At 43.3% G+C, this 22869-nt stretch overlaps 1 protein-coding gene across 1 annotated transcript in view; it reads right to left on the bottom strand.

Annotated features, from left to right (window-relative positions):
• Nucleotides 1-22869, bottom strand: part of itpk1a (inositol-tetrakisphosphate 1-kinase a) — a 215620-nt gene that overhangs the window by 185525 nt on the left and 7226 nt on the right. The window contains exon 3 of the mRNA XM_078234263.1: nt 5015-5039. Within this exon, the coding sequence (XP_078090389.1) occupies nt 5015-5039 (25 nt within the window). The remainder of the gene's footprint in view (nt 1-5014; nt 5040-22869) is intronic.

A 22869-nucleotide genomic window follows, 5' to 3' on the forward strand; every position in this document is an offset into this window, starting at 1 on the left:
CAAATTACCAACTTGCGTCCATCTCGAAATACTGGTCTGCCCAGCAATACATGGATGTAACAAAGCTTTGACGTGTTATCTTAAACTTAAAGGTTAGAAGGTAGTAACTCCCTTGGTCACGGAGACAATGGGGAAGAGAGAGAGAGCAATATCTGCTGGAGGCTTGCTTTCTGTCATGGAAAAGGTCAAATCAATCCTTTGTGAATCAGCAACTCAACTGTTGATCCTTTGAATGAGTTAATAAAGTCAAGGCCATGACTGCCTGTTCAAGCAGGTTGATAAATATCGCCATGGGCCTATTGCAAAGAGAGGCTGTTGAATTTTCTGTCCAAGATTCTTCCCTCACTAACACCACCAACAATAATAAACACAGGAACTGGTTAGTCATCTCACTGTTGCTTGCTAGGTCTTGCTATACCAAATTGACCTCTATGTCTCCGCCAAATATCAGCTACTCTATTTCAAAGTTATTCAATGCATTTGAAAAGCATCGAGGCATTTTAGACAATAATGTAGCAGGAGCAACCCACTCTTTTTTTCCTTCATATCAGCATGTAAAAAGAGCCAAGTCTCAGCTGACTGCTTGCCTCAAACTCCCCAGTTTAATGACATTTTAGTCGGAACCATAGAAACACAAGAAATCAACTCCCAGTGAATCAGCGGGATGCAAAGGATGCCCTGTTTTAGAAATCAATTCAAAGTGGAAGTACCACATTCCTCAAGACAAAAGTGGTAGGCCAGGCTACAAGAACAAAAGAAACAAATTGTTTCCTCCATAAATTCTCTAAATCTTGTACTTGACCGGATATAAAAGGACATTATGATGTATACATTGCAAACAGAAAACTAGCAAAAGCCGACATAACACCAGAAAACTCAATCCGTCTTGAACCATCTCACCCTTTTCCCTCCTCAATTGCCGCTCTGCCCTTTCCTCGTCTCTGCCCCTCTATCCACTGCCTCTCCTAAAGTCCTAATGGAAGGGTCCTAATCACTGCCTACCGCAGGTGGGAATACCTGGTCTCATGGAAGCTCCTACCATCATATAGCCGTGGCTGGAATAACTTCCATTAGCAGCAGTAGCTTAAAGGACTCCAAGGGAGGGGTGCCGAATTCAACACCAGGACCAGGTTAATACACTCTGTCTACAGAGTGAGAGACTGGATGGCTGTTGTATTGCCTTTGTCACCAGGTGGCAGCTGCAGAGTGGGGAGGAGGAACGGTAGGCTTGGAGGAAGGAGGTCTGAAAGGCTAGGTTGTTTTCCTTTCAAATTTTTATTCAATCCCAACCCAAAATTCCAAATGATTCCAATTCATGGTCCCCACAAGAGAGGCAAACAAGATCCAAGCTGACAAGTTGAGGCATTGGCACCCCACCCTGAATTTGATCTTAGCCAAAAGGCTGAGGTACTTTGAAAAATTGCAACAGGCGACGCCTCAGTTAAACTTCATTGGCTTCCCTGATCATTGACTCTACCCTAGCCTGGGAGATCAACCTGCCTCATCATTAACAACCTGGCAGAGGAGAATCAATGCAAAGGAGCACATACGTACTTTAGGTTGATAATCAAGAGCAGCCGTGCCCAACTGGGGCCAGTATTAGGGTTTCAGAGTATAAATAAGGTGTTTACATAGAAACAAAGAAGATAGGAGCAGGAGGTGGCCATTCAGCCCTTCGAGCCTGCTCCGCCATTCATCATGATCATGGCTGATCGTCCAACTCAATAACCTAATCCTGCTTTCTCCTCATAACCTTTGATCCCGTTCGCCCCAAGTGCTATATCCAGCCGCCTCTTGAATACATTCAATGTTTTGGCATTAACTACTTCCTGTGGTAATGAATTCCACAGGCTCACCACCCTTTGGGTGTAGAAATGTCTCCTCACCTCTGCCCCAATGGTCTACCCTGAATCCTCAGACTGTGACCCCTGGTTCTGGACTCCCCGATCATTGATAACATCCTTCCTGCATCTACCCTGTCTAATCCTGTTAGAATTTTATAAGTCTCAGATTCCCCACTCATTTGTCTGAACTCCAGCGGAAACAATCCTAACCTAGTCAATCTCTCCTCAAACATCAGTCCTGCCATCCCTGGAATCAGCCTGGTAAACCTTCGCTGCACTCCCTTGAGTGTAAGAACATTCTTCCTCAAAAAAAGAGACCAAAACTGCACACAATGTTCTAGGTGTGGCCTCAACAAGGTCCTGTATAATTGCAACACATCCCTGCTCCTGTACTCAAAAAGTCTTGCGATGAAGGCCAACATACCATTTGCTTCTTTATCGCCTGCTGCACCTAGATTTTCACAGTAACTTCATTGCAGTGTTAATGTAAGCCTACTTGTGACTAATCAACAAACTTTTGCTTTCAAATTTCACCTGCATGCTTACCTTCAGTAACTGGTGCACAAGGACACCCAGGTCCCGCTGCACACGCTCCTCTCCCAATTTACTGCCATTCAGGTAATAATCTGCCTTCTTGTTTTTGCTGCATCTGCCACCAATTTGCCCACTCACCCAACCTGTCCAGATCATGCTGAAGGATCTCTGCATCCTCGTCACAGTTCCCCCTCCCACCCAACTTGGCATCATCATAGAATCCCCACAGTGCAGAAGGAGGCCATTTGGACCATCGAGTCTGCACTAACCACAATCCCACCCAGGCCTATCCCCTTGACCCCAAGTATTTACCCTGCTAGTTCTCCTGACACTAATCAGGCAATTTAGCATGGCCAATCTACCTAACCCGCAAATTTTTGGACTCTGGGTGGAAACCAGAGCACTCGGAGGAAACCCTCACAGACACAGGGAGAACGTGCAAACTCCACACAGAGAGTGACCGGAGGCCGGATTTGAACCCAGGTCCCTGATGCTGTGAGGCAGCAATGCTAACCACTATGCCACCATGCTGCCCACCTGCAAACTAGGTGCTGGAGGAATTGGAAGAGTTCATGTCTTTACTCTGTAGGCTTGGATAGAAACCTGGCTTAAAGTGCAGGCTGGCTTCAGATTCATTCTTTCCTCAACACACGAGTATCGAACTTAATACAGGTCAGAGGGAGATCACATTTGTACCAGGAAGGGGAAACATTGTGATTGTGGTATGGATAGCGGATTACAGAAGTTAGGTCAGCTGGAGGGAAAGTACCCTGGCTCCTTCTTGCCCACAAGCAGTGCTGGAAAGACATGGAAACTGGAGGAACGCAGCCTCATTGAAATATTTGAAAAGAGATTGGGTGCCTGTTTTCCCTTAAAACCAGAAGTGGTCTCATTATGCCTCAACTGGAGCACTGTGCACAGTTCTGGGCACAACATTTTCGGAAGGATGTGAAGGCTTTGGAGAAAGTGCAGAAGAGGTTTACAAAAATGGGTGAGGATTTTATGAAGCAAGACTGGAGAAGTTGGGACTCTCTTCCTTAGAGAAAAGGAGGTTGAGAGGAGATTTGATAGAGGTATTCAAAATCACGAAGGCTCGGAACAGAGTAGAGAGAGAAACTATTCTCATTCGGGACAGAAAGCGAGTGGGCACTGACATGGCAATTGGCTGAAGAAGCAAAAGCAATACAAGGAAAACCTTTTGTTCATGCAATGAGTGGTTATGGTCTGGAATGCACTGCCTGAGAGTGTGGTGGAGAAAGATACAAAAGCCTGAGGTCACGTACCAACTGACTCAAGAACAACTTCTTCGCTGCAGCCATCAGACTTTTGAATGGACCTACCTCGCACTAAGTTGATCTTTCTCTACATCCTAGCTATGGCGGTAACATCACATTCTGCACTCTGTCCTTTCCTTCTCTATGTACGGTATGCTTTGCCTGTATAGCATGCAAGAAACAATACTTTTCACTCTATACTAATACATGTGACAAGAATAAATCAAATAAAAATGGAGGGAGGTCCAATCAAGGTATTCAGGAAGGAATTAGATAATTATTTGAAAATAAAATTTGCAAGAATATGGGGCTAATGTAGATATCATGGACTGAATGGCCTCCTTCTGTGCTGTAACGATTCTATGGCTCTGTGATTAAGACAGGTTGGGCGATCTTAGACATTTTTACATCCCGTCCGACCCAAACTCAGCCACTTTTGGGAGTCAAAATTTCCCCACTGCAGCAGCAAATGCTGACACACCAATGAAATCTCCGCAACAGTAGGCATGCGCTTACATAGCACCCTTCACAATGTCAGGACATCCCAAAGCATTCTTCTACCAATTAAGTGTTCTTGAAGTATAATGACTAATGTAGCCGAGGCACGAGGGACTGCAATTAGTGATGATATTGGTTTCCTACTGAATACATCTTTATGCTGAATTGGCGAAAGCAATTTAACATTTTAAAATGGAAAGGACAGAACCGCAATGAAATGTTTCCACTTCAACTCTTTCAGCCAAGCCTCAACTGGAAAGATTTATTGGCATTTTCTACTATTTATATAAACAGCGACAAGCACAAAATAAATGATCCTGCCAACGAAAGTATGAAAAATAAGAATTCTCCCTCCACAGAGAACACTTGCTTCACATAAAAATAATGAGAGTTACCATTCCACAACCCCTTGTTACTATTAATACTGACTCTTAAAACAGAGTGAAGCCATTGTTAATCTAGCAGCATTTATGATGTTTCTGGGAGACACAAGAAAAAGGGGATTATTTGACTTGGGTCTTATTTGTTCCTCTGTCGGACCGCATCTTATTTTTTCCCCCCAAGATAGTACACGAGAAATCAACTCTTCAGCAGTTAAAGACTCGCAATGTTCTTGCTCCCGTGACATTTTTAATCACAGCAACTCTAACCTGACCTTTGTCTGCACCCCCCCCCCCCCACGTTTAAAAAGTGATCCACAGTCGCCTTTCATGAAACAGAATATGGAGAAGGTCACGGCACAAAGTTTATACGTCCTTTGCCCTCGATGCATCAGCTCATAAAACAAACTCACTATTTTGTTCCGAGCACGAATCAACAAGTCACACAAGTATCAGCACCTAGAAAGAAGATAATACAACTCACCTGTACGACATCTATGCCTCTTTTCCTGGGGGGTAAAAAAAAAGAATAAAATAATTAGAGAAAAGCGCACAATATTGCAGAAATAAGCAACTTCTAAACAGCAAGCTGTGTAAACAAATATTGACCCACAAAACATGTGAGTCAGAGGTTTCCACATTCCAGCAAAAGAAATGTAAATTTTCTCAAACTCTACAACAATAACCAGACAGCTAGAATCTCAAAAGACTCAGATGGGTTTTATTTTGAAAAAGCTGTCAAAGCTTCAGCCTATTTCAGGTGTTAATAGAATGAATAAACGCATAAAGCACTGGACATCTCATGCTCATCAACATGGCTGGGAAATGGAAGCAGGAGAAAAGAAGATGTCTTGGCTATTTTGAAGTGTGAACCATACATCAAAATTGTACCTTTTGAAACTTACGACTGCCAACACTAGCAACGTTGTAAGATTTGCAATTTTGGTTCTACTCCCAAATCTTTGTGGACTACAACCAACTACGAAAGGGTGAAATTCATCTTTTCCGGATGTATCACAGCTTGGTACGAATTCTGCTCTGACCAAGACCTCAAGAAGCTACAAAGGGTTGTGAACGTAGCTCAGTCCATCACACAAACCAGCCTCCCATCCATTGACTCTGTCTACACTTCCTGCTGCCTCGGAAAAGCAGCCAGCATTATCAGGGACCCCACGCACCCCGGACATGCTCTCTTCCATCTTCTTCCATCGGGATAAAGATACATGTACCAACCAACTCAAGAGCAGCTTCTTCCCTGCTGCTGTCAGGACTTATCTTGCATTAAGTAGATCTTTCTCTACACCCTTGCTATGACTGTAACACTGTATTCTGCACTTGTTTCCTTCCCCACTATGTACTCTATGAACTGTATGTTTTGCCTGCATAGCATGCAAGAACAATACCTTTCACTATATACCAATATATGTGACAATAATAAATCAAATCAAAATCTGCACTGTTCTGCTGAGGCTTCTGTAAGGTCATGGGGAGTGTTTCCAAAAGCTTTTCCTCATGTGACTCCAACTTAAAGAGTTGTTAAGCGAGGGGTTGGTTGAATAGAGTGGGAAGTATTTAAACTACAAAGCTTTTTTTAATATAACACAAAGCATACTTTTTCACAGCTGTTTTTTGCAGTAGCAACAAGGCCTCAAAGATCTGCCCATTAGACCATACCCACCCTTAAAAATACACAAGGATTTAAAGAGATCGATCAGTGGTTGGCGTTCAGACCACTACTGCCATGGAGTCCAAGACCCCTCAATCTCAACTTACAACCCCACTGGAAAGTGGCAACCCACAGTTTAGAATAACCTCAACCAGTGATTCCCAAGTGTAGCAAAAACAGCCAGGAAGGACACAACCCAGAAAGGGGGGGAAAAAAAAAAAAAAACAGTAAATCGGGGAAATAAGAATACTGGTCCAAACTGTTTTTTTCCCCTTCTGGGAAATAACTACTGTAAATAGATGCAAAATTATTCCAATTGGTTCCAGTACTTTGGAATTGTAACTGCCTACTGTTCAATATCAATTAAGATGGTACGTTACTGACATTGAGCCATTCTTCTCAGCCATGGTCCCACGACGTGTTTGCCCTATGACTTAAACCCAGTTTGTCTTGCGCAGTTCAATACTAAATATAGTAACAATCCTAAGCAGCATACAGCCTCTCCTTTTATGACCCAGTGGCCAAATGAGGCAAAGATCTGTCCCCATTCTATCCCAGCCACAGCTCTATACCCAAAGCTTGAAAAAGAAAAATGTTTATTGCTTTTATCCAATGATAAAGCATCAAGTCATCCAGGTTATAATGCAGCCAGACTTTTGTCACTAGTCAACAGCAAGGAAGTTATTTTCAGTCAGAGTGAAATGATTGTGGATTCTCTTTGAGGGGAAAATCTAACCTGCATGTGTTCACAATCCTGGTCTTTGCAAACATATGTCAACTTTGTAGGAGAAGACAGACAGGCGGCACAGTGGTTAGCATTGCTGCCTCGCAGTGCCAGAGACCCGGTTCAATTCTGGCCTTGGGTCACTTTCTCCCCATGCCTGCGTGGGTTTCCTCCGGATGCTCCCGTTTCCTCCCACAATCCAACACATGCAGGTTAGGTGGATTGGCCATGCTAAGTTGCCCCTTAGTGTCCCAAGATCTGTAGGTTAGATGGATTAGCCATGGGAAATGTGTGGGGTTACAGGGATAGGGCAGGTGGTGGGCTTGGGCAAGATACTCTGTCAGAGAGTCACAGCAGACTCAGTGGGCCAACTGGCCCCTTCTGCACTCTAGTGATTCTAGCTATGCTACACTAGCCATCTTCAGCTTAAATAGTTCACCAACACATATTGTCCAGTAATAGGAGTCTCAGAGGACTACTGGCACCTGTCGAACCGGACCCCAGCATAGGTCTCTATCTTCTAAAATGGATGCAAGATTAATATTTCAGAACAGGACAAAAGAGGTCTTTAGGCCCAACTAGCCGATATATTTTCCCCCACCGATTAATGGCACCAAACTGCCTTCTTGCCACGTTCATCAATTCCTTCTCACTTGAGAAATACAAAGCGTCTATCATACTGGTGTAAAGGTCAAAAAAGTGGCAGTCCAAAGAGACTTGGGGTGCATAGATCATCAAAATGAATGGGTACAGAAAATCATCAAAAAGTCTAATGTAAAAGGATAGGAATACAAGGAAATAGGTGTCGTGCTTCCAGCTATACAAAGAATTAGGGTTAGACCACATGGACTACTGAGAGCAGTTCAGGAGCCCACTTTAACAAAGATATATTGTTGTTGGAGAGAGAGTGCAGTCGAGATTTACTAGAATGATAGAGAGAAAATGCTGGAAAATCTCAGCAGGTCTGGCAGCATCTGTAAGGAGAGAAAAGAGCTGACGTTTCGAGTCCAGACGACCCTTTATCAGCTTTGACAAAGGGTTATTTGGACTCGAAACGTCAGCTCTTTTCTCTCCTTACAGATGCTGCCAGACCTGCTGAGATTTTCCAGCATTTTCTCTTTTGGTTTCAGATTCCAGCAGTAATTTGCTTTTACCAGAACGGTATCTGAACTCCAAAATGAAGTTACGTAGAGAGATTACATCAACTAGGATTATAATCTCTGGAATTCTAAAGATTAAAAAGGATGAGTTGATTAAAGTTTTCAAAGTATTAAGGGAATTAAACTTGTTAAATAGAAGCAGAAAAACGACTTTCACAAGATGATGAGTCTCGGACTAAGAGGAGAAAGATCTAAAAATTAGAGCCAGACTTTTCAAGAGTGAAATTAGGAAACATTTCTTCATACATACAAAGACTTGTAGGCATTTTGGAACTCTCTTCCATAAATGGCAATAGATTAATGATTAATTTTAAAACCAAGAATGTTTGATTTAACAAATCTAAGATATTAAAGGTAATTGGACAAAGTTTTTAAAAAGTTTTTTAAAGTTTATTAGTGTCACAAGTAGGCTTACATTAACACTGCAATGAAGTTAGTGTGAAAATCCCCTAGTCGCCACCTGTTCGGGCACACTGAGGGAGAATTTAGCACGGCCAATGTACCTAACCAGCATGTCTTTCGGACTGTGGGAGGAAACCGGAGCATCCGGAGGAAACCCACGCAGACACGGGGAGAACGTGCGGAGTCTGCACAGACAGCAACCCAAGCCAGGAATCAAACCCGGGTCCCTGGCGCTGTGAGGGAGCAGTGCTAACCACTGTGCCACCATACTCCAAAATCAGACTAAAATTGGATTCATATGACATGCAAAATGGCAGTACAAGGAAATCAATCACCTTTGTAAAAATTCACTTGACTAACATGCTGGCAGCAGTGCTAACACTGTGCCTCAGGCAGGTATGTGAAGTTGAGTTACAGATCAGCTATGACCCCACTGAATGGAGGAAAAGGCAAGGGGACTGAATGAACTACCCCTGTTCCTATACTGTGTGTTTCCTGTTTCAACTGGTGATAATTCCACTTTTTTGCTTTAAAAACACTTTTGGTGAAAATGTTTCACTTTCTCACTCCTAACTTCCAAAATATTCTATTTCCTTTGGCATCTATTATTTGCAGGTGCGGAGGACAAAAAAAGGGAGGGGGGAGCAATTCTATTGTTTTAAATTCTTTTACAGGCATTTGACATAGTAACTGCTGATTATGACGTCCGTACACAGTCATCACAGTAACAATTAATTCAATACTAAAGAGCTTCTCCACACCCTTCAGTGTGTTCTCAGATTCTCAGAGAATTTCAAAAGGGATGATCCTAGGTTTTCAATTATGACATTTTTTTTAAAGAATGGTTATCAGTGCAAAATCAAACAAGTCAGCCACAAAAAAAAATCCCAGTTCTAACAAATGATAGAGTGCAAAATCCAGTTACTACAGCGGTCGTCAAATTGGGTGTCATCAAGATGCCATGACTCTCTCACATCCCTCTCACTTAGGGATACTGGTATCAGTCAAGGCAGCACAGTGGTTAACACTGCTGCCTCACAGCACCAGGGACCTGGGTTCGATTCCCAGCTTGGGTCACTGTCTTTGTGGAGTGTGCACGTTCTCCACATGTCTGCATGGGTTTCCTCTGGGTGCTCCCGTTTCCTCCCACAATCCAAAAGACGTGTTGGTTAGGTGCACTGGCCATGCTAAATTCTCCCTCAGTGTACCCAAATAGGCGCTGGAGTGTAGCGACTTGGGGACCTTCACAGTAACTTCATTGCAGTGTTAATGTAAGCCTACTTGTGACACTATTAAATTAAAAAAATCTGTAGGGACAGTTCTCCACATCTCCCAGAATTTACAAAAGCCAGTGTTCCGAATCAGAAATGCCTAATTCTATAAGAACCCATTAATTTTAGTTGCAGGGACATCTTTATCACATCCGATTAAGCACATCCGATATCCTGTGATTAATCGAATGTCGTTTGATTGGAGATCAAATGACTTTTCACATGAATTATCCCCGATTCCACTCAAACTTTGCCCCTCAGTCCCCAGCCAAGTACAAAGAACAAAGAAAATTACAGCACAGGAACAGGCCCTTCGGCCCTCCAAGCCTGCACTGACCATGTGGCCTGTCTGAACTAAAACCCCTTACCCTTCAAGGGACAGATCCCTCTATTCCTATCCTATTCATGTATGTGTCCAGACGCCCCTTAAAAGTCACTGTCTTATCTGCTTCCCGGTAAACAGACAACCTGCAGACGAGACTTATGTTGCCTAGCTACAAGGAGATGTTCAAAAGTAGTATTACAGGTACTATATCTGCCCTTTCTATCCTGCTCAAGTAAGGAAACTCAGCAGGTTCAGAGCTACCACGTCCTGGCACCCAGTGGTGACCTAACCAAATTTATCAGCATTTTGCATTGATATAGCACTTACATCCCGAGACACTTCAATGAAACTTTTACACACAATCTGACACCTAAACATAAGGTGTTAAAGATAGGTGAGCAAAGGTTTGATTAAAGAGGTAGGCTTTAAGGAGCACCTTAAAAAAGGGAGGGGCAAAGAGGGAATGAGCCCAGATGGCCAAAGGCTTGGCCGCTAATGGCAAGGCAAAGCAAATCAAAGCTGCACTAGAGCCAGAGCTGCTTTAGGAATGCAGAGTTCTTCAAGGGTTGTCGGACCGAAAGAGGCTGCCGAGAAAGAGATTTTTTAAAAACCTGCCTCCTCCTAGTTTATCTGGCTACTGGTGGTGTTGGTAATTTCAACACTAATAGTTCTGGTGTGACTATCATTCTGTAGTTTGTATTAATATTGTTTAGCACTTTATGTTGACAAAAGCCATTAAAAAAACTAAAATTACACTATCGCAAATCAGCCAGATTAGTTAAATAGATTGAGAGACAATCAAAGAATGTGATTCATTAATAGGTGTGTTAGTAAGGCTGGTGTGGTAATGTAATCTGTAACATAAAGAGTTTGTAACTTTTATAATAATAAACAAATTATGTAATTAACACTTGATTATTCATACAGATTCTTAAAATGCCATGAGAATTGTAAGATTCTCCCTTCCAAGATATGACAAAAAGAGGATGTCATGAACTTGTTTAACCTTGACTGAAAGTCAAGGCTCATGTTCAAAATGTCTTAATACAAATGGCAGACGGTCATGTTAACCAATTATTGGTTGACCTATATCTCAAGTCTATACTTGAGATAGAGGGTGGGATTCTCCAAACTCGTCTGTGCCCACACCGCTGCAAGTGAGGAGAACTTGGCATTCCAATCAAAACTCCATTCGCTTTAGGTGGCACAGGGGAATCCCACCACGGACAAGGATGGAGCCTTTTGGTTATAGCTCAAGAGAAGCCACTATCTTAAAACTGAGTTATTAGCTAAAAATCAATGGGCTAACTCTTATTACCTTATTGACAAATTAGAGACCAATTGGCTATTTTCTAACAATTGACTGAGGTGGATTTTCAACATCTTTTAAGGTATTAAAAAAAAAAAGGGTTTTGCGAAGCCATATTGAGAGAGCTGTTTAAAATTTATTTATTAGTCACAAGTAGACTTAAATTAACACTGCAATGTAGTTACTATGAAAATCCTGTAGTCGCCACATTCCGCCATCTGTTCGAGCACACTGCGGAAGAATTTAGCATGGCCAATGCACCTAACCAGCACGTCTTTCAGACTGTGGGAGGAAACCGGAGCACCCGGAGGAAACCCATGCAGACTCCGCAAAGACAGTGACCCAAGTCGGGAATCAAACCCGGGTCCCTGGAGCTGTGAGGCAGCAGTGCTAACCACTGTGCCACCTATAACCTGTTTTAACAAGTTATCCACGTTTTCGAAGACTACACTTCACACCCTGGCCTGATTGGTCAGAATTCTGTTCAATTATTAAACTTAAGCTTTCGCCTCTGACTGTTAATTGACACTTTGATTTTTATCTTTCTGACTTGTTACCTTTTTAATAGTTAATAAACTTTCTCAGTTCACTGTTCCGCCTTGCCATATGATTATGTCTGTAAAACCTGGTGTGATCTTCAATTGGGGAGTTATGGCAAACAAGTGATCCCCATAAATCTTAGTTGAAACAAACTGTAGTTGTAATGGCGGCAGAGGGTACAACCTTGGTGACTCAGGCATCACACTTTGTGGGGAAGATTTGATTAAACAGATTGTCTTTTTCTGTCCAGCATTCTCACAAGTTCCGACAAAACACTTTGCGTTTCCTAAACTACGGGTTGGACAGCAACATAATTTTGCCGTCAAATTATGAGATTTCCTCGGAGGCATCAGAGCATTGATCTTTCACAGGAAATGAATCACAGAATTGTTACGGCGCCAACGGAGACCATTTGGCCCATCGCATCTGCACCAGAGAGTGACTGACAAAATGGAATTAAGTGCATCGACAAAAAAAAAAATTATCCTAGAAATTTACTTCAAATGAAAAGGTGTGCAAGTAGAACAAAGGCTATCAGGTTTAAGCAAAAAGGCCTCACAGAGCCAGGGACCCGGGTTCGATTCCCGGCTTGGATCATTGCCAGTGCGGAGTCTGCATGGGCTTCCTCTGGATGTTCCGGTTTCCTCCCACACTCTGAAAGACGTGCTGGTTAGGTGCAGTGGCCATGCTAAATTCTCCCTCAGTGTACCCGAACAGGCGCCAGAGTGTGGCGACTCGGGGATTTCCACAGGTATAACAAAGGGTCATCCAGACTCAAAACGTTGGCTCTATTCTCTCTCCGCAGATGCTGTCAGACCTGCTGAGATTTTCCAGCATTTTCTGTTTTTACATGCATGTTCTAAGTCTGGAACAACGGGTAGTGATGGTAGTTGCTCTAACTTTCTTTCCATCACACGGCTGACCAGGAATCTCTCCCCTTCTTACCACCTGCCATTGCTACGTCAGAAGGCTTGGTGGGCCGAAGGGCCTGTTCCTGTGCTGTACTGTTCTTTGTTCTGTCTTGTTGAGCTCCACCTATTGCTGGCCCTCCATCAAGCCTCCAGTGCTCCACACCCCCGTGCCAACCCAAAATTATAAATCTCATCTTATTTCCTGTTTTCTTTAGCTCTGATGAAGGGCCTATTTAGCTCTGTTCTCTCTCCACATAGGCTGTCAGACCTGCTGAGATTTTCCAGCATTTTCTGTTTCTTTGTTTCAGATTCAAGTATCCGCAGTTATTTGCTTTTATTCACTTCTATTTTCCTGAATACCCTTACTTACCAAACAAAATCTGTCCAGCGGAGGTTTGAAGTTTTTTTTAGAATTGACATGGCCTCCATAGTTTTGGCATGTTCCAGATTGCCACTAACCCCACTGGAAATCATCACCCACCAGCCTAGCTCAAATTTTAACATTAGGCCTCCTAGTTCTGTCCTTTGCAATGGAAGAAATCATTTCTACCAACCCTATCAAATTCTTTAATCAACTTAAATACCCCAATTAGATGACCCCCTTAATCTTCTACGCTCAAAAAGGAATACAACCCCAGCCCCTGAAACTGTCACCTTAACTGTTTGAAGTCTTCAGGGAGGGAAAGGGATTTCATCTTCGCTACATGGTGAGGTGCCCAGTCTTAGCCACGGTTCCTTAGCAGGGAGAGGACAGAAGCATAGTAATAGAGGTTAACAGCATGGAAACAGGCCCTTTGGCCCAACTTGTCCATGCTGCCCTTTTTTTTTTAAAACCCCTAAGCTAATCCCAATTGCCCGCATTTGGCCCATATCCCTCTATACCCATGTAATTATCTGAATGCTTTTTAAAAGACAAAAGTCAGGTCAATGAAACTGGCCAGCAAATAACTTAGATCAAGATCAACATTAGCTGAACTCCGAAGTTAAGCTAGCTGCCTTCCTGGCCAGCAAAAAGTATATGCAACTCAAGAAAAGCGATTATTCAAGTTCAAAATAAATGTTAAATGAAAATCTATTAGAACTGCACTTTACTGGCATAAAACCAGAGGCATTCCTCTTTAACCATGCCCCTGGGCCTACTTGAATTACATAAAAAGTAAACCAGAAATATTCATGGTTACATGCCAACCTAAATTGGGAAACCTAACTCTGGAATATTTCCACACACACCCTGAATAAATTTAAATTAGGTAATTTGATTTGCTGAATGCCAGTAAAGGATAAACTGGTTCGTGAACGTGGTGGCAGCCATGTTGGCAATACCGTGATGTGGCTGCCAAGCTTGGGTCAAAATCCTGGAACTTCCTCCCTAAACAGCTGTGAGAGAAGCTCTGGGTTCGAGTCCCACCCCAGGCCCTGATGGCCAAGGAAGGTGCATTCATAACACTGCCAAAAAAAAAGATCGAGTGTCAACCTGCAAATCCTTCCAAACACACCAATGGCTGGCGGCAAGAGCGGGAGAGAGACGGCTGATCAGCCACACTTGATGTGATGTGGAGTGGTGCTCCTCAAGCTATGAGCCCCTGGTGACATATTAACAACCTGTCCCAGGGATTACTAGCTGCGGGAACAGATAAAAGTCTGCCTCGTGCACGCACCTAGTGGTGCACTATCACCAAAGGAAAACATGGGGAGAAGGAAATTTGGAGCAGAGAGTTTTGCAATTCTGGAACACCGGGAAATATGAAACAGGTTACAACTGTACAATAGGCATACCACAAAGATACAAAGAAAAGGAAATGGTCACTGATGGGGAGTTCTGAGTGCAAGGATGTGATGGCTGGTGTCTTGGACAGGAAAGGTGAAAAAATTGGGAGGATTTCTCTCAATGTCAAAATTCCTGGAATCAAATAGTAGAGTTCTATAACTTAATCTGTCAAAAACCCTTTTTATTACTTATGGAGAAAAATTAAGCAAAGCCTATAACACTGAGTATTCATCACCAGCGATATTTGTTGATACCTTTCAGCAAGTTTGTTGGTTTCACCCTCTGATCTATAAGCAATTTATATGCCAACGCTGTGAGCTACTGATGAACACGAGCACTCAAAATGACAGAAATGACAGCCATAAATCTCGTCTCAAAATAAACATTTTCTCAGGCTTCTGTGGTCGGAACAACTGCCTTCAATGGTCTCTTAAACATGCCAACCCACTTCTGTGGACCAACATGCTTGCATTAGGGTTCAACCAAACGTCATGATGGAAGCAGACCAACACAAGAGAAAAGCGGAACTTCAGAATCCTGCCCAACATATTCTCCGAGGAAGAAGAACAATAAATTGCTCGGTCATTCCTTGTTTCCACATCCCACTGTTAATGTAAAAGATCCATTAGGAACAACAGAGATCTGATCTTAACCATCTTATTGATCTGCTGAGTGTTATGATCTCACTACAAGGCTGTAATGATTTCATTATTTTTTTTAAAATATGCTCAAGCAATGATTGATCTAGGGGATTTTCACAGTAACTTAATTGCAGCATTAATGTAGGCCTACTTGTGACACTAATAAAAAATAATAAATCTCATGTATAAGTCGCCCTCCAACCTCCCACCCCCAACCTTTAGCCAAAAAAAATCCAAAACTCTTTTATTGACCACCCACTGAAGTCAAACTCACCTCAGTTCAAACCTACTCGCTGGTTGAAAAGCACACCACAAAAGGCGCCGTTTACCTCCTTGTGACCACACATGTCAACTGTATCAAAAAACACATTGTGGCTCCTTTTGGGGTAGGATTGGCAGGAACAGTCACCGACTTGGCAACTCTGCCATAGCAACACGATGGTTCAGAATGGATTTCAACCACTTGAAACTGTTACTTGTGTAAAAGTCCAATCCCTTTTTAGCCAATAATTTAATCCAAGAAAATTGACTTTTACATTAGCAAAGATACTCAAAGAATGAAGCCATAAGGTTTACTGTTTAAAACAAAATAATTTTATCACACGAAAATCCAAAGAACATGAACACTAGTAGCTACGCTCTGCCTTAACTATGCAGCACCGCTGCCTCACTGCGCCAGGGACCCGGGTTCGATTCCCAACTTGGATCACTGTCTGTGCAGAGTCTGCACGTTCTTTGCGCGGGTTTCCGGTTTCCTCCCACAGTCCGAGATGTGCTAGTTAAGTGCATTGGCCATGCCAAATTCTTCCTCAGTGTACCCCAATAGGTCCTGGAGTGTGGCGACTAGGGGATTTTCACAGCAACTTTATTGCAGTGGTCATAAGCCTACTTATGACTAATAAATAAACTTTAGTATGTTACATTAGCAAGATTAGGAGTACAATGAATGCACTCACCTATACTCTTAAACCGAACCCAAGTCAAATTTCTTTCTACAGCCATTTGACTTACACCCCCAAAAACTCAATTCAGGTATTTATCAGAAATTGGAAGATGAACCACTTCCTGTTCCAAACATTCGAAGATTTATACAAGGGTTGAGATATTCTGAGCCATCCACTTACTACTAACAAGGTTTTCCCTTAAAATCTCCTCCAACCACCGCAGGGTTGTAAACTCCTAGTTCAAGACAGGCATCACTAGTATCTTACCTGAAGTCACCTCGGATCAGAACGTTCCCGGTTCTATGCTCTTTAACTCTGGAGTCTTGCATCTAGGAATACTCTCTCTCGCTCTCTTCTCAGCTCGGCTATCTTCGAAGTTCAACTTACTGTTAATACAGTCCTTGGGTTATCAAGGTTTTAAACCCTTTTAGCCAGCAGCACAAAATAATTTCAACTGAATTCTGCTTGAAATAGATATTCCCTGCAACTAGCTTGTTGGAAACTCAAATGCTTGAAAACAGAAACACATCCAAAGAACAAAAGAACAAAGAACAAAGAACAATACAGCACAGGAACAGGCCCTTCGGCCCTCCAAGCCCGCGCCGCTCCCCGGTCCAGGATTGAATCCTGAATCCAGGATCCCCGCCCAATTTTCCAGCCTATCTACATACCAATATCCTATCCACCGAGCTGTCCCTCACAGCTACGATGCTTTGTTCATCACAACCTATTAACTCACCCCCACCCCCCATTCCAGACCATGTGATCTCCAGGGAGAGGCGAAAACCCAGAGTGAAAACCCCAGGGCCAATATGGGGAAAAAAAATCTGGGAAATTCCTCTCCGACCCCCTGAGGCGATCGAAACGAGTCCAGGAGATCACAATGGCCCTGATCGGAAAATGCTTCCCAACCCTAGTCATTTCCACTTCCACGAACACCATATGAATTCCCTGCCCCCGAGACAGGTTCCCAACTATCCGCAGTCTCGCTCTGTACTGGCACCAGCAAGATGATCATAGAATGAAGCCTTGAAACGAGAAACAAGGAACAATTAGCCCGCGCCGCTCCCTGGTCCAAACTAGACCACTCTTTTGTATCCCTCCATTCCCACTCCGTTCATATAGCTGTCTAGATAAGTCTTAAACGTTCCCAGTGTGTCCGCCTCCACCACCTTGCCCGGCAACACATTCCAGGCCCCCACGACCCTCTGTGTGAAATATGTCCTTCTGATATCTGTGTTAAACCTCCCCCCCTTCACCTTGAACCTATGACCCCTCGTGAACGTCACCACCGACCCGGGGAAAAGCTTCCCACCGTTCACCCTATCTATGCCTTTCATAATTTTATACACCTCTATTAAGTCTCCCCTCATCCTCCGTCTTTCCAAGGAGAACAACCCCAGTTTCCCCAATCTCTCCTCATAACCAAGCCCCTCCATACCAGGCAACATCCTGGTAACATCCAGGAATCTAATCACTCCAAAATTAACTTCCTGTTCACCTTTTAAATCAATTGTTTATCTCCCAGGCAGTTTGGTAACATGATCAGTTCCTGGAAGCAAGTTGCTTTTTACAAGAAATCTTTCAGAGAAATTTGCTTTTTAAAGGGACCATCATCCCCAATATAAAACATTACATTTTCCCCTTCAAAGTACATGGACCATGCTGTTACATGGGTGAGAACAGTCGAAAGTCCCTTTAAACAGCAAATGCCTTTGTGTTTAGGATGTGGGCAATACTGACAAGGTGTTAGTGATTTGGCTCCAAAGCAAAAGAAGAAGAAATGTTTCTCCATCTAATCCAGGTTTGCTCTTTCCAAGCATTAGCGTATTTCACCTGGAGTACTCTTATCTCTGAGTCCCAAGTTTAGAAGTTGCAGTTCTAGAACACATAAGGTAGGTAATGTGATAGAGTTAAACTGAGGAATTGTTTGCCTGTTTGTATGCACGTACAAGATCCCATGACACTTAATCCCACCTAATCCCATTTTCAGCACTTGGCCCTTAGCCTTGAACATTAAGATGTGCCAAGTGCTCATCTGGGTACTTTTTAAAGAATGTGAGACAACTTGCCATCTGAAATGAATGAAATAAGATTTCATCAGTCTAGTGGAATTGTAAAACGTGTGACTGGTCTCCTGGAAGCTGAACTGTTACGTGGGTGGCAAACGCAATCAAAGGAATGCAGTGCCACAGGAGATTAATGGAGAATGAGTTTTCCCTTCCGCCCTCCGATGGTTCTTGCAATGCCTGATGTGGCAATGTGCCATATGGACCAAGATGGCAGAATAAGTGCCTGATCTAGGGTGTGTAAACTGCTGCCAACTGGGGAATGAAAACAGGAACATTTCAGTCCTCCACCACTCTTCCAGAACAAGGAGGGGGAGACAAAATAAAAGGAAAAGACCCATAAGAGCGTTTCCATTCATGATTATTATCTAGTGGTGCCCCTTGCTGAAAATAAACAGGATTGGTTAAATATTCTGCTGACGCTCAGTGTTTAGACTCACACCTCCTCCCATTCACGTACAATAATGATTTAACCCAGCAGAAATTGGCAGGTCTTGAGACAATAGGGAAGCAAATTTGTTTTCAAGTTACAAAAACGCCTGCAGTTCTAAACACAACATTCTGTACCTTATATGTTGAGCTTCTAGTGGCAACTCGTCAGCTGCTCTCAGGACTTTTACAAACCTTAAAACACTCATGCAATAAAATGCAGCAAGTACCAATTTGTTCCCCCATGAACAACCTCTAATTATAACCTATTGTATGTCGATTTGTGTCACTTCCAAATATGTTGAGCACCCGCGCTTTCAATGTAATTCCCAGTGTATTCTACATAGCCACACTCCCAAAAGTTCCAACAAAAGCACACTGAAGGATGTTATAATGTGCACACAAACTAATTACATCTAAACTATTAGGTCCATCTGAAAGCCATTAAAAAGTTTATACGTAACATGTACAAATAAATCCAACACCACATTTCTGACATTTCATGGTGCAGTGGCAATTGATGTATAGATCTATTTGCAAGATAACTACTGTACATCGCAACATCTCACTTTGAGAACACTCTGAATACTGTACAGATTCCAAACAGTAACGTTACACAGACACCAAAACCTACACATTCAGTGGGAGCTGCTGTCCCATTGTTTGCTAAACAACTGGGTTTGTACTCCACAGTTTTGTTATTCTGAGCACACTGAACTTGTCCAAAACCTTTGCTCCAGGTGCAATCAGCATGGTGGCACAGAGGTTAGCACTGCTGCCTCATAGATCCAGGGACCAAGGTTCAACTCCGGCCTTGGGTGACTGTGTGTGTGTGTGTGTGTGTGTGTGTATATAGAGTTTACACGTTCTCCCCGTGTCTGAGTGGGTTTCCTCCCACACTCCAAACATGTGCAGGTTAGGTGGATTGGCCATGCTAAATTGCCCCTTAGTGTCAGGGGGATTAGCAGGGTTAAATAGGGAGGGTTAACGGAAATAGGGCCTGGGTGGGATTGTTGTCAGTGTGGGTTTGGTGGGCCGGATGGCCTCTTTCTGGACTGCAAGGATCCTAGTGTCAGGGGATTAGCAGGGTTAAATATGTGGGGTTACGGGAATAGGGCCTGGGTGGGATTGTTGTCGGTGCAGGTTCGATGGGCCGAATGGCCTCCTTCTGGACTGCAGGTATCCTATTAGTCTATATATGCCAAACCTCATCCAAAAGATATTGGCAGCAAAGGGCAGCTCCAAGTGCAGAGAAGGATCCCATTAATCTCAGGACAAAATTAGTTACCATACATATATATAAATTAATCATGATATGCCATAATAATTCTTGGGTTATGTTAGCTGCCTGATTCAAACATGGTTAAAACAACCCACACAGCCAGCAGTAGAGTGGAAAATACTTCTTCACCAATTAATAAGATAATAGACATCAATAATTAATAAAAACCTCCAAGAGTTTCACAGAAACATTATAAGATACAACATGGACTTAGATGAAGGGACCAAAGGCATGGTTGCTAAATTTGTTGATGACACAAAGATATGCAGGAATGTAAGCTATGAAGAGGACATAAAAAGGCTACTCAGGGACATAGATAGGTTAGGTGAGTGGGCAAAGATCAGGTAAATGGAGTATAATGTGGGCAAATGTGAAATTGCCCATTTTGGCAGGAAGAATAAAAACAACATATTGGGCGAGATTCTCCGACCTCCCAGCCGCATGTTTCCCGGCGATGGAAAGCGACGTGGCATTCGCTGGCAGTGGGATTCTCTGATCCCGCTACTGTCAATGAGAATTCCCACTGACGTCACCCCACGCCACCGTGAAATCAGAGGATGGGGGTGCGCCACTGGAGAATCCCGCTGGCATGAACAGCTGGAAAATCCCAGCCATTGGCTAAATGGTGAGAGTTTTCAGAATTCAGATTCAGAGGGATCTGGCTAACCAAATGCTTGAATCACAAAGGGCTAGTGTGCAGGTGCAGCAAACAATTAGAAAGCAAATAGAACATTATAATTTATTGTGAGGTGATTTGAACACAAAGGAAGGGAGGTTATGCAGTATGCAATGTACACTGGTGTGCAGGCACTGGTGAGACAACATCTGGAGTGCCGTGTACAGTACTGGTCGTCTTATTTAAGGAAAGATGTAAATGTGCTAGAAACAATTTAGCAAAGGTTTATAGACCAGTACCATGAATGGGAAGGTTGTCTAATGTGAAAAGGCTGGGAGGCTAGGCTGATATACACTGGAGTTTAGAAGAGTAAGAGATGACTTGATTGAAACATACAAGATTCTGAGGGGTCTTGACAGGGTGGTTGTGGAGAGGAAGTTTCTTGTTGTGGGAGAATCTAGAACTTGGGGGGTTTGGGGGGGGGGGGGGTCAGGGTTTAAAAATAAGGGGTCGCTCATTTAAGAAAGAGATGAGAATTTATTTCTCTCAGAGTTGAGGGTCTTTGGAACTCTGCTTCCTCTGACTTTTGAGGAAGAGGGTCTTTAAATATTTTAGAGGCAGAACTAGATGGATTCTTGACTAACAATGGGGGTGAAAGATTGCTGAGGGTAGGCCAAATGTGGAGTTGAGGTTACAGCCAGATCAGCCATAATCTCCTTGAATGGCAGAGCAGGCTCGAGGGGCCGAGTGGCCTACTCCTGCTCCTAATTCACATGTTTGTATGTAATCTGACACCAAGTCATACGAAGAGCAAGTAGCTAAAAGTCTTGCTTAAAGAGGGAACATCTTGAAAGAGGAAAGAGGCGAGGAGGCTTAGGAACAGAATTCCACAATTCAGTTGAAATCATGACCACCAAAGGTTGAAAATGAAAATCAGGGATGCACAAGAGACCAGAATTAGAGGAGTGGAAAGATCTTGGAGGATTGTAAGACTGAGGGCATTTACATAGATTGGGTGCAGGGCAGGTCATGGAGGAATTTGGAAACAAGGATAAGAATTTTAAAATTGTGGCATTGCCAGACCAAAAGTCAATGTCAAAATCACCTATAAATGATATAACTTTGCTAACCCCTCCAACCAGAGTTGCTTCCCTGTTCCCATCAGGGGCGGCACGGTGGCACAATGGTTAGCACTGCTGCCTCACAGCGCCAGGGACCCGGGTTCAATTCCGGCCTCGGATAACTGTCTGTGTGGAGTTTGCACACATTCTCCCCGTGTCTGCGTGGGTTTCCTTCGGGTGCTCCGGTTTCCTCCCAGAGTCCAAAGATGTGCAGGTTAGGTGGATTGGCCAGGCTAAATTGACCCGAGTGTCAGGGGGATTAGCAGGGTAAATATGTTACGGGAATAGGGCCTGGGTGTGATTGTGGTCAGTGCAGACTCGATGGGCCGAATGGCCTCTTTCTGCACTGTGGGGATTCCATGGATTCTATGATCACCCCAACCACATTCAGAAAAACTAGTTTCCTTTCCCGACATAATTTCGAATCAGATTGTATTCCGATTGGGTGCACGCTAATTTTAATATTCAGCGCATGTTTTACTTCCCACCAACTCAAAGAAAAAGATAACAGCAGAGATACAGCTTTGTCCGATCCATAGTTTTTCAAACCTAAAGCAATGCACCTCAAAAAAAAACAATTCAGCTTTGCTCATTTAATGGCTCTGTAGCAAGCCTGTGCTCCCACGGATTGCTGGCTGTCCATTGCAAATCCCTGGTAGCTTTAACAGCTGTCATGAATATGCATTCATCTCATCTGTTTTTTAGGTTAAAGGGCCCCCTGCTGAACGATTTCTCAGTACCTGGTGAGCTCCTGCTCGGAACGTCAAAATGTATCAGTTTGCCCTCTATCATCATAAGGATGTTTGTCCATCTTTTGCATTCTGCTCGAGTTGAGGCTATAGCAGACTGATTTGTCATTGACAGAATCCTTTAAATATAATAGCATTCATCACAGTTTAAAGTGCCTGTGCTTTTGCTAGGTTCTGGGTTGTATGAAGAAATCTGTCATAATTGTGTTACCCCGTATCAGGATACCTCAAAGGCAGATAATGTTCATAGAATCCCTACGGAGCAGAGAGAGTCCACTGGGCCCATCGAGCCTGCACCGACAACAATCCCACCCAGGCCCTATCCCCGCAATCCCATGTATTTACCCTGCTAATCCCCCCCCCCGACACCAAGGGACAATTTAACATGGCCGATTAACCTAACCCGCACATC

Source organism: Mustelus asterias, chromosome 18, assembly GCF_964213995.1.
Source record: "Mustelus asterias chromosome 18, sMusAst1.hap1.1, whole genome shotgun sequence".
Lineage (NCBI taxonomy): Eukaryota > Metazoa > Chordata > Chondrichthyes > Carcharhiniformes > Triakidae > Mustelus > Mustelus asterias.